Source organism: Callospermophilus lateralis, chromosome 4, assembly GCF_048772815.1.
Source record: "Callospermophilus lateralis isolate mCalLat2 chromosome 4, mCalLat2.hap1, whole genome shotgun sequence".
Taxonomy (NCBI): Eukaryota; Metazoa; Chordata; class Mammalia; order Rodentia; family Sciuridae; genus Callospermophilus; species Callospermophilus lateralis.
In genome coordinates, this window is record NC_135308.1 from 90516114 (window position 1) to 90529845 (window position 13732).

At 34.0% G+C, this 13732-nt stretch overlaps 1 protein-coding gene across 12 annotated transcripts in view; it reads right to left on the reverse strand.

The window, feature by feature from the left end:
* Nucleotides 1–13732, reverse strand: part of Sox5 (SRY-box transcription factor 5) — a 967314-nt gene that overhangs the window by 117016 nt on the left and 836566 nt on the right. For 10 of the 12 annotated variants that reach the window (XM_076854205.1, XM_076854204.1, XM_076854203.1 and 7 more), the window contains one exon: nucleotides 12230–12353. In XM_076854205.1, the coding sequence (XP_076710320.1) occupies nucleotides 12230–12353 (124 nt within the window). The remainder of the gene's footprint in view (nucleotides 1–12229; nucleotides 12354–13732) is intronic. The other 2 variants (XM_076854212.1, XM_076854209.1) reach the window with 1 other exon arrangement.

The following is a 13732-nucleotide window of genomic DNA, read 5'->3' on the forward strand; positions in this document are numbered from 1 at the left end:
CTTAAATCATGCCGTCCTGGTTCTCTCCATACCTTGTTCATGATGACTATTATTTCTGCAGTAACTCTACTTACTATTATTCTGCAGTAACTCTACTTACTTCTATCTTCCTTTATGCATCCCTTAAAATACTGGTATTCCTTGGGACCTGATCCTTGGCACTTGGCTTTTCTCACTCTATTTACTTTATCTGAATGATTTTATTCCATCTCACAAATCACCAATTTTCTACAAAGGAATATGTTTCAAACCAGTGACTCCAGCATAGATCACTTCCATGTTTTTTGAACAATCCTCCCTAGTTAATTCTTTGGAAACTCAGATTTCACATGTGTACCATTTATTTTATCCTCATTTTTCCAAAAGCTTGTACTCCTGGTATTTTTATCTCATTTGGTGGCAACCAGTCACCTGTGTTACAAATATAAAAGTATCTTGATTTCTCCATCTCTTTCATCCTCCACTGCCAATCAGTCAGTAAGATATTTTCCTCTTACCTTCCTCTTACCTTTCTGCTAAAAAAGCCTCTCAAACTCTCTCTCAAGCTCTAGTCCTTTGCTGAGAAAATTCATTCTTTATTGAGTTTCCAGCGGTACTCATTAGAGGCACTCAATATATGTTCACTTGTTGTATTTAAAATACAATAAATATTTATTGATTATACACTCTGTGATAGGGGCTGAAAATACAACAGTGACCAACAACAAAAATGCCTGGTTATGCAGAGATGGATGGACAGACAGACAGATGGAGGGATGGATGAATCGAAGCTTGTATGATCTCGATACTGGGTTTTAGCTTTTGAGTGGTTTCAGTTCTCCCAGGATGTAAAGTCTATAAAATGCTTTCTTAAATCTGTCTCATGTCCTCAAATGACTCACTCATCACTTCTTGGCTTTTGGTTTACTCTTAACACCAAGCTATTTGTAGGTTCGTGCACATCTTATTCTGTCTCTTGCTTTCTGGGATTTTTCCAGGCTGGTTTTCCCCCTGCTTCTTTCTGCCTGGAGTGTTCTTTTCTTTAGGTATCCCTCCACCCCAAGCACTTCTCCAACTGCTCAGCCACCTTTACCTATGAGGAATTGAGTTGGGAGGCCCGACACAAAGAACCTTCACCTGATGCTTCCACCACTCTTAGATTCAAGTGAATTCTCTTCCTAAAGATTTCTCTGAAAATGCTATTTGTATCTCCATCACAGTAAATTGTTTCTTAACTTGTCTTATTCCGTTGGGGTTTCTATAAGAAAATATCATAAAATGGGTACCTTATAAACATCATTTTTTTCTCATAGTTCTAGAGGCTGCGAACTCCAAAATCAGAGGCCCTGACCGATTTTGCATCTGATGAGGTCCTATTTCTTGTCAAAGATGCTGCATCCTTCCATGATGGAAAGGGTAAGACAGATCTTGTGAGCCTCTTCTGTAAGAGCTCCACCACAATGAACTAATTGCTACCCCAAAAGGCCTCAATTTTTAATACCATGACTTTAAGTTTGAGAACGTTAACCTCTAAAGGACATAAACCTTTAGACCATAGCAATCTCATTTTCCCCAACTTTCTAAAAGCAGGGTTAGATATTACTCACCTTTGATTCTCTAGTTCCTAGCATAATGCCCAACTTATTGAAGACTGTTAAGATGTTTATTGACTGAATAAGTCAAGGGAGAATTCATTTAATTAAGAAATTAACAGATAATTAAGACTGGAGACAGTGTTCAAAAAATCAAGAGTTTAAGTAGAAGAAAGATTATAAGGAAATAATTACAAAAATAAGTAATGAATTAATTTTTTATGCAGAGTTTAATTAAAACAAATACAGCATTTAGCTACAAGTGATCAGACAAAGGTCAGAAAATGCAGGTGGACACAGAAAGCTAGAGTTTGGAGTTTGAGGAAGTTGGACTCAGAGAAGGTAATAAGAATAAATGAATTTCCTGTGACATGTTTTCATACAGCAATATTTTTGTATTCCATAATTAGTTTCTTTTGTAAATTTTTATTTTATGTATATTCTAATCAGATATTAAATGATATGCATATTTCCAGATCTTTTCACCAAAAGCATCCATTACTATGAAGCCATTCAGGCATTTTAATAGAAAACACATTTCATATGAAGAAATGATAAAATATCATTCAACATTATGATTATGTTGTATCATTTTAAACTTTCTGAAATTCAAGCAGGTTGAAATTTGCCTCCTTATACCAATAAGTACAGCTATATGTTGTTCCTTATTGTTAAGTAGTTAGATTTATAGCAATTCTCCTAAACTTTCTTGTGGAACCCAGAACAATGGACATGGCTTACACAAGTGGAGTTCAAGGTTATTTTTTTAAATGCAGAAAATCTGTAGGCCTTCTTGTATATGCTAGAATAGCATAATATGACTTCAACATTTGAAACTTTTTATGAGAAACACTAATATTTTGTATTAACTCTGATGGAATAGTAAGTAATGAATATAAATATTTCATATAAATTTTATTTGAGAAAGTAAAATTAATAAATTGGCCCTTGTTTGACTATAAGCTTTTTTTTTTTTTTGAAAGAAGACATTCTGAGGTAATTGTTAGTTCTTAATTGGTTTGTCACAGGCTAACATTTTTTCAATAAGAGATTTTTAAAATAAAATATATTTTTATGACTATTTAATGTAGCATAGAAAATGAAAACTTTATCCTACTTAATTTAGTAGTTACCAAGATGGCCAGCTTAGAAAGAGATTAATTTATGAACTCTTTAAGAAACACCTCTCAGAATGGGAAGATATCTCAAAATATAAAAGATACAGCTTTTTTTATCTCTTTGCCTATTAATTGGAGCATTCTAATACCAATGAAAATTCCTGTATTATTATCTAAAAAATCTGAGTATCCCTGAAAAGGTGACAATGAATCAAAGAAGTCTCTTTCCTCTTCTGTGTTCTAGCATTTCTATTAGGACATCATTTAAACTATTGCAAAATAACTCATTTTAAGCTGCTCAAAGAGAATCATTAATTAAGCACTGCTTCTCCATCCAGATCTGAGTTATAATAGAATGGCTAAATTTTACCTGTGTCTTATGAGGAAATGGATGGCATAGAGAATATGCACCCAAAATGAGTAAAGTGTTTGAAAGTAGGAATTTGGTAGAAGGGCATCCTGACAAGCCACTTAAGACCAAACTGAATGTTTTTCTCTTTCATTTCTGACTTTTAACATTAAGGGTTAGGAAGTATTAATTTCTTGACAATCTTTAAGCCATTCTACTTTGTTTATCAGGACTTCTGACAGACATCCTGCCTCCTGCAATGTGTCCAGAGTCTGTGGTCTGCAGGTGAAAACAGGGAGCTTCCTGAACCACACCAATAGTAAGCCTGTGGGAAGTACATCTGTGATAACTCCTGGTCCAGAGCTTTTCTACTAGAATGGTAAATTTTAGACTTCCAGAAATTAAGAAATGCTATGGAATTTCCATGGAAATAAATAATGCAAAGGTCTGGAATAGTCTTAATTTAGTGACCTCACATAAATAAATTTATATAATCCTGTATTGTGACACATTCTAGATTTTCAAAATGTGATTACACATTTAATAAATAATGATTATGTGTGACACTTACATAATAGTTTAAATTTTTCAGAAATGCCTGCACCTATCCTATTTAAATTTCACAATATCCTCATAAAGTGGGGAGGTCAGACAACACTGTGGCTACCTGAGAGCTGAAAGGCTGAGACATAGAAAGGAAAACTACTTGCCTAAGGACACAGAATAATATAAACAGGGACTGTGACTACCAAGTTCTTCTGACCTTGTTTAATTTTATTTTATGACAGATTTATATTAAAGTCAGACAATTAATAGTTTCTTATTATAAGTTGATTGATGCTTATTCATAGCTAAACTGTGAACCAGTCAATTTTGAAAGTTTTATACCCTCCACTAACCAACTTAGAGCACATTACACCTAAGAAGTAATCTTTCAGATAAAAATGTTAAAAAATGAACCAATAAATTGAAATGGGATATTATATACCATAAACGCATCACATGAATGGTCACACAAATAATTCATTTGGTACAAATATGAACATACATTGTAGCATAGTTTGAAACTGTAAATGTAGGCAAACTTAAGGGTGAATCAGTAGAAAATGCAAATAAATTACAGAACATATTTCATCCTACATGTTACATACCTGTAGTCTAGATATGTAACAGATATTTAATATTTATATAATAGATGTGTAGCTAAATATCTAGATATATAATAGATAAATATTTTGTATATATTTGGAAAATATGTACCAAATTGTTAATGGGTAGTTAGCCATGGAAAGAGGGATTACAGGAGTGTCTGAATGCAAGCAGGCAGGTAACTTAATTTTTCTTTTATAAACTTCTACATGGTTTGAGGCCTGTGCAATCAGCAATTTTTACCTATAATGTATTAGAAGAAAATGTGAAGGGTATTATGAGCTGACTATACATATTTAAATTTTTAAAAAATATATTCTTTGAAAATACAACCACAACAAACTATTGCAAATTGTAGTGCTGAAAAGGTTGCTGCAGTCTCCCCACTGTCTTTTCCCTTTCCAATGGCTGGAATGGGGATAGCTGGGTAAGCTGTCAAGACCATGAGATGTCAGTCACAATTCAAGGAAGGCAGTGTAAAAAAAAAAAAAAAAAAAAAAAAAAAAAAAATGAGCCCAGGACCTGACATTATGGAAACAACACACGAGCAAAGGCTGGACTATTATGTGAGTGAAAAACATATTTAACATATTTAAGCTAGTATTATCTTGACCTTTTACAGCAGCTAAATCTGTATCCAAATTAATGCATTATCCTATTCCACATGATATCCCAAGAGCAAGATTTTTTTTCAGTTCTCATGAAAAGTAGAAATCTATTGAAGAGTTTAAAGCAAAATGGTATCTCAGGTAGTTTTATTAAATATATTTCTGCTTCTGTACTTTCCAATCCATCTTATGACAAAGCATTTCCTCTCTATTGGGGCTATCTGTTGTGACAGAGCATGCTTACCAGAGAATTTCATTGTCCGGTATCCTTAGCAATTATATTTATTCAAATAAAACAATATATTGCTCTTCTAGGATTATATTTAGTTCAATGAGCTTAGTTATGTGTGTCTACTCCTGGGATGAGATTCTATTCTTGCTTTAGCAACAAGGACATGAACCTAGAAATGTAAGGGTTAGGCTTGGCTGGCAAATTCATATGGTGATACCATACTTAGAGGCCTCTTGGCTGATAGCACAGAATGCCATTAGCTACTTTTCCTCTTTGACATCTCCATTGTCAAGGAAGAGAACCACACCACTGAGCTGAATGGGCTTTAGTTTTGAAATGAATTATGTTCTTATGGTATAAAGCAAACAGGATGAATTAAAGTATTGGATATAGCTATGGTCTAATAAAATCTGAAGAATATATGAAAGAAAGGATTATGTTATCTTGTTATCTTCATTTTTCAATCATTGCATATTTTGAGATACTTCCTTCAAATAGGAATTGAAATTATTATCTGTTCAGTAACCAAAGCAACTCTTTGCAAGAATAAACACTTAAAAATCCTGACACTAAGTCAACTTTTCCCAAAGTCTTGGTTTGTAACATTTGGGTAGGAGAGAGAAAGGAGGGAGAAGGTTTGGTCACGATAATTCCAACATGCACAATACAGAAGTCTGAAGATATGGCTGATCCTCTTCCCTCTGCTTAGGTACAAGGGACTTGCAGCATGTATTCTTGACAACATGTTTCCCATTTTTCAGTTTGATAAAAGTGTACCCTTGTCAATGGTTTTTAGTTTGTGATTTGATGATTGTTGAGTACTGATTGTCAATGACCTCTATGTCAGCTGACACCAATGACTCAGTTCAAGCAAAAATGAGCGTGCAGCCTCCTAAAATGCCAGACACATGGACCCGCTGCAGCAGAGAGATATAATGGAACCCACATGATACCCCCATTAAACAATGAAACATGTGACATTAACTCAAAACAGGAACACATCAGCAAATACGCCTGAGGAAGTTTATGGTATTTAACTCCTAAACATTAATTTTATTGTGGTGTATGAGGAACTAATTAACTGAGAGTTTACTTTTTTATTGAAAGCGGAAACACTGTTCAGAAAACTGATGAAGAGTAAATACAGCATATTTTAAGTTTATTAAAGCTTGGCTCATCGACTTCTATTTATTTAAGCTAATCTCATAAGGCAATTAAGTATTGCAATCAGTAACTGTATATGGCTATTTTATTTAGCACATTTCTGAAAAATTAATCAATGTGTTAAAATGCAGAATGAGTATGTATTTCTAATTTCATACAGCCAAAACTGACTAAATCACTTTCTAAAAAATCATATGATCTTTCTAACATGAGCTCTGGTAAATAGACAAATGGAAAATGACAGTGGAAAGAGTTTCAAACTTGGTGATTAAAATGAAATAGCTAAGTTAAGCTTGTATGAAATCACACACACACACACACACATTTCCATTAACATTGTTCACTTCTGCTATAAATGGTTATTATTTTCCTCAAAGGAAGTTCATTTAGGTGTGGCAAGTGAGTCTGATCTTAGATAAATTATGGAATGCAATTAAATTAAATTCTGGGTGTGGTTTTATATTCTTTTTTTTTTCTTTTTTGAAGCAAGATCTGGTTTTCTGGCATTATATTATCTTGGAATTTATCAGTTACAAATAACTGAATGAGACAATACAGTGCTAGGGATTGTTTCATATATAGTATCACTTAATTGCTAAAAATTGAGGAAAAGAAGTTTTCTTTAAATCCTCTGCATCTTAATAACTTGCATAAAGACAAGTAGCAGAATGAGACAAAACCTGATTCCAAGTCATGTCCACTCATTTGAAGCACCTCTCAGCTTTCAGACGAAGATTAATTACTTCAAACAAACAACAAAATTGAATGCTTGAAATTATACAGATAGAGGAACTAATTGGTATGGATAAATGAATCAACTGTCTTTATAATAGTGTCCATAGTCCTGTATGTGCAAAAGAAATTTGCAGAATAGATTCTGTGGTTGGCAATATGATAGTTCAATAATAATAATTTCCAGGTTAAAGAAAAGGTCACCATAATATTTAAAACAAATATATGCTAGACTAATCTGAAAGTTCCCAAACATTCTTGGAACAGCACTGGTGGCCCAATAATTTTTTATAGGACCCTCTGGATAAAAGAAATATCCAACCACTCATTGTTATTAAGTAGTAAAGTTCAAACAACTTAAATGTGATAGTTTACATACCGTCAGAGAGATGCCTCTGTATTTTCTTTGAAATTTTAAAATATTCCATGTGTGTCCATGAATTAGTTCCAGTACCCTGGGAACCCTGGTGCACAATTTGTGAACCATAGCACTAGGCATGTTCCTATCTAATGGGAGAGATTCTATATCTATAGCTGTGTGATGCATTCACACAGCTACATATAGTATATGTAGAAAATGAGATATTTTATTGGGTTTTTACTTTCTTGAAGTTTTTTTTTTTATTTCTACATAAAAGGTGCTTTACCTAACTATAACAATTATATGGCTGGAAATTTTACACCCTTACAGGAAAAACAGGGAGGGGCAGAGGGCTAAGGGCATCAATATGTGAAGAAGCTATGTGTTGGGGAAAGAGAACCAAAGTGGGAGTCAGAGAAAATGGTATGGACCAAACTTATGCCCTTCAACCATCTTATCTTAGAAGTCCCTCTCAAATCTAAAATGTTGAGAAAATACCAACATGCACATTCAAAGTTAGGTCCCTCACTTTAAAATAGAATTTTTTCCCAAGATGAGCAAACATCACAGTGGTATCTTCCCTATAACATAAAAAATTGTTTTGCAGGTGTCAAAGGCACTTAACTTTTATTTCAAAAATATGTGCCTATACAAGCTCCACAGTGGGCACGTAGATGTCTGGCTAACTGGATTCCACTTAGACTTTCCAGAAGCAGCAAATTAATATGTTCTTGGATGTTTCAACCATGCAAAGTGTACTTGGACCACTTTGTTTTGTACACCCAGTTATTTTATAAATAAGAATTGAAGACTTACTTAGTTTTTAAAAATTCATTTCAAAGGCTGTCATGATTGTTTTCTGATAAAAATGAACACCCACAAAGAAAATTTAGAATTAGAATTTTAATTTTTTTATGGAAATATGTGTTTCCATAGAGTAACCTATATGACTGGATTTAATCAAAAATATAATTAACAAGTTAAAAATACAGATTATTTGGCCAAATGTTTCCTTGAATATATTAGTCCCTGAATGGAGTGAAATGATCAAACCAGTGATTTTACATAATTATTTTCAAGGTCTCTACGTGTTTGTGCATGTGCGTGAACACACATGTGAGAGAAACAGACAGGAGGGAAATTATTTTATTTATATACCATTATTTTCACTTCCTCAAAAGTTTGCAAGTAGTTTTGTTTTTTTTAAAGAGAGAGTGAGAGAGGAGAGAGAGAGAGAGAGAGAGAGAGAGAATTTTTTGATATTTATTTTTTAGTTTTCGGCGGACACAACATCTTTGTTTGTATGTGGTGCTGAGAATCGAACCCGGGCCGCAAGCATGCCAGGCGAGCGCGCTACCACTTGAGCCACATCCCCAGCCCCTGCAAGTAGTTTTAGATTTTAAGAAATAAGTAGCATAAGCAGTAATAGTATATACATCCATAATGTATATTTTTGTGTTTGATTTAACTAATTCCAAATGTCCAAACAGAATCTGAGATTCTGACTTTAATATCTCAGTATTTATGAATATTCACAGACGAGTGGATTCTAACATTCTTTAAAGCTTCTTTTCTAGTATATAGTCAGTTTGCTCTGAAGTCTCTGGGTGAGTTACCATTAATTTATTCTAATTTTGTTTACAGATGTCCCTTCTAGCAATTAAAAGAGACCCAACAACTGTATTTTGTGCACCTCTATTCTGCATCATGTTTTCTACCATTATTTTTCTTAAGGGAATAATCTCTCTAAGTCCAACTAAAAGTTTCTTTTTCTGAAAGTATAATATGTTGACTCAATCTACATTGATTAGGTTCCTCAACCTGTGCTTTTAGTTTATTTCTTATTTGCTGGGAATGCAGAAAGTAACCTATTTAATTCCAGAGATTTTTATTTACTTTATGTATTTTTATCGGGACACATACTCCAAATAAGAAAATCTATCATCAATATGTTCTATGAATGGACTGATAAATAAGACCTCTGAGTTTTTGTTACTTGACACTAACAGCAAGAAGGGTTGTTCAGTCTTTGTCATTGAGAACTATATAACATCACTCAATTAAAACAACTAGCATCCAGAGAAATCAGGCTGACAATTATTGCGGGAATGAAACAGGAAGTCCCACTGAAGAAAGGAGATGTCAAGATTTACTTCCCTCCCTCTCATCCCTTCCTGTAGTGGGATTAGAGGGAAGAGAGTGGTCTATTTACCTCTTCTACCCAGCTCCTCATTTAAACTGCCTCAAAGTGTCACAGGATCAATAAGGGTGGCACTTTCTTTTGCTTCTGGTTTCTCTTTAATTCGAGAGTTTGGCATGATGCCAGTTTCACGCTTGCCAGTGGTGGTAAAAAAAATTATTCTCTTTTATTACCAAGATTATAAAAGAAGTGATAACATTTATAATTTTTTTAGACACTGAAGATATGACTATCAAATGGTTAATATACTAACAGTTTTTAAAAGGATGAACTTTTCTCCAAGCCATATTTCATTAATACTGAACAAATTCAGCACTCCTGCTCTGTCAAATGGGAGTGAGGGACTGCTGTTCTTGACCTTTTCCTGGCCTACAGTTATGCTATTGTTCATACTCAATGTGTTATTCTCTTCAGCACAATATTTGCTAATGGAACTTGTTTCTGCAATTATTTAATTTTTTTTTTAAAAAGAGAACTAGTCTATATGTATATATTGCAGGTGCAGTCTGAGGCAACTCAGGATTTTTAAAAATGTCTTTTTAGTTGTTGTTGTTCATTTTAGTAACCAAGGTTACCAAAAACACATTGGCGACATGTGTTTAATGTGAAAAGTAATCCCTTAGGAAAATGGAAACAAAATTTAAAAAAAAAATCTTTTATGATTAAAACTCAGAATTCAGTGTAACACTAGATTTTAAAGTTCCATTTGTAGAATTTAAATTTAAAGTATATAGAATAAATGTTTCTTTAACTGTTTAAATATTTTGGTGCTTCTGGATGAACTGATGATTAACGAAGTTAGAACATTGGGAATTAACATTAAATAAACAAATTAAGGGTCCAGAATGAAACACAGTTTTAAAAGATCAAAAACAATACAAGTACATATTTTTATAAGTCTTAAGTTCCAATCATTTTTATTTTAACCCCAGAGTTGCAATCTATTCATACTAAATGACTGTATGGTTTAAAAGTCACATCCTGTTTCTCCAATATGATATAGAGAACAGTTTAAAGACTGGGAATAATTATTAATATCCAAGGTGTAAAAATTAAAACATCACCCAGTATGAAACTTAGAATTGATTTTTAGTAATGCTAGGCAGAGTTTCATTGCAAGAAATGAATGGGAAAGTTTAGTAACATATATATGAGCTAGGTTCAAATAGCATTTAAAAATAATATTCTACATAAATTTCTAAATTGCTAATATTTCACTGATATTTTTCAATGGTGTTCTACACTTATCAATGAAAATACTTCAGTAAACTTGCTTTTTCTATATTTATTCTGGTCATAGTAATGATGATGTTTTAGAAAATATTTATTTTAGAAGTCTAGTCTCTCTTTGGAATATGAGTTACAATTTTTATCTAATAGAATACAGGTTGTATTTGGCTATTTATAATTTTAAAGATGAAGTCTTAGTTTGTTTACAAACTAGCAAAGTGCAATATAGATTTGGGTAAAAAAAAGAGGAAAAGGCATATAAATTATATACACCTAAAGTTAGTAAGTAATACAGTTACCTTGGTGAAACTTCTTAGTGCATTATGTTCTCTGTCTTGCTTGTAATAAGTGTTCATTCACTCTGATATGGTTTGAATATGAAGTGTCCCCCCCCAAAAGCTCCTATGTTGGAACCATGATATGCAATGTAGGAATGTTCAGAAGTGACATGATTAGATTATGAAAACTGTATACCCTTCAGTGGATTAATCTATTTGATGGGTTAATAATTTGAATGTACTGTTGGGTGGTACCTGAAGGCAGGTGGGCATGGCTACAGCTAGAAAATTAGGTTGCTAGGGGGGCATGCACTTGGGAATTACATTTTATCCCTGTTTCCTTTCTCTCTTTCTCTCTCTCTGCTTCCTGGCTGCTATGAGTTGAGCAGCTTTCCTACACTATGCCCTTGTGCCTCACTCAGGCCCAGTACAATAGAGTTGGCCCACTGTAGACTGAACCTCTGAAACCAGGAGCCCAAAATAAACTGTCCCTCCTTTAAGTTATTCTTGTCAGGTATTTTGGTCACTGTGTAAAAAAACCTGACTAACACATTTTAAAAATAGTTGACTATTACGCTCTAAGTTGAAATACAGCAATGAGTAAAACAGAATAAGCAAGTACCCTTGCAAACCTTACAATTAAAATGAAAGAAGAAACATACAAGGATCCAAAGGAATCATGGGAAAGAGACCTAGCCGACATCAGGCAAACACTCCTCAATCTGATATGCAAGAGGTTCAGGACACCACGGAGTGTAAACACTCTTGATGTATGTCCAGAAGGAATATGGTTTGTTCTACGAACTGAAAGAAGACTAGTGAGAAATTTGACCATGAATATACAGGGGAGACACATGATGCTGGGCTAAGTAACTTACATTAACAGTTTGGATTTAGCTTACTGGGCAATAGACAACTATTGAAAAGCATATTCTCATTGTATTTATGAAAAAAATAAGACAAACCTCCAAATTACATCCATATTTTAAGATTATACAGGAAATAGAACATATGAAGCTGAATTATAAAGTACTAGTATTGGCTTCAGAAGCAAAAAAATAATCTAAGTTCTCATAAATACCAATACAATTCTTTTCCACACTGTCTATGTGTTTCCTCTTCAAAATAAAAATACTATATAGGAGATCTCATTTCTTGGTGTAACAGTAATATTAAATTGCCCAAGTCAAAGACATGCCCTCTACCCATTCCCAAATTAAAAATCAATGGTACTTACTACATCCAGCCTTATAGCTGAAGCCTGGAGGGAGGAGGAATCCTTGTTGGGCAGCTGCAGCCAGTGTCCGTTGATCAGGAGGGAATACGGGGATCATTAATGGCGGCAGCTGACCTTGAACCTGCTGAACGTGATAGAGCGAATCAAAGAGTAGAAGTTTTGGTGCTCCATACTTCCCACCCTCCTTATTTCACAACCAAACAAAGCAAAATTAAAATAATCAATTCTTAAGAGTCACATAATATTGAAAGTTTACAATTTGTGAATAATAGACCTGGAAAAAAATTCATAGAACAACTAAAATGTTTCCCTTTCTTTCAGAGGAGACAACTGGTGCCTAAGAAAATTGACTTCCCCATGGCCACAGAGTTAGTCAAAACCAGGTCTACATCCAGTCCCTGGAATCCTTCCACAGACCCTCTGTATTATACTTTTGACTTTTTGAAACAACTGAACCACTCCTTGAACCACATGAATTCTGTTTGGTTTGCCATCTTTGTAATGTGCTCTAATTTGCTGGAGTCGCTCTCAGAGTATAGGGTTCAGTTCATATCAGTTAATAAATAACCCAGCACAATGGAATTACTGACTTCTTTGAACTGAATAAGAATTTTAGAAACATAAAAGCAATGTAGTAATTTCTGCAGCTATGTCCCAGTATTGACTAATGGGGTAATTGTCATTAACTAGAATACCGAGAATTATTCTTTTCAAATAAATATTCAAGTAAGATCTCCCTGGTGAACACGATTATTGACAAGTGTTTGTCATTGGGTATGTGAATGAGAATTTAGGATCATATTAAAATCACATATCTGACACTTCATTCCCCTTTACTAATTCTTCCACACATTGGAAGTTATTTGGAAATTATGTAATAAGTACCTTCTTTGTGTAAGAAAATGAGCTAGGCATCAGGGATATGATAGTGAATAAGACAAACAATATACAGGTCCATGAAGCTTTAATTTTAATAGGGTATATTGGTTTAAAAAAAAGTAAAACACACAAAAATAACAACATTTGATTCAGAGAGTAATCCTAATAATGCCTCTCAGACCTGTTTCTCATTGGCATTACACGTTCCTAGCTTTTTTTTATGAATCTTCTAGTTCTCATTTCCCACTTTAAAAGTCCACCTCCAGTTTCTCCTTCATTTCATCTTTCACAGTCAAACAGCTATTTTCGAGACTTAGGTTGGTGAATGTGTGGAGTGGGGGAGGGCCGTGGAGCGGGTGGTGAAAGAGGAAGGGAAAGTGGGGGAAAGAAAGAGGGACTGTAAGAATGGGAGACCTGTTTTCAATAATGACTCCAAATTGTTAATCATCCTTTTGAGAAAGGGTTTTCCACCTCTCTCTGCCACTACAAAGGAGATGACCCAGGGGCTGAAACTCTAATGGAGATGACAACAACTAGGGAAACAAAAAGATGGTGTTTTATGGTTAGAGATGAAGTTTGTACCACTACAACCATCGTTTTAGGATACCAGGGAAGAAGGCAAAA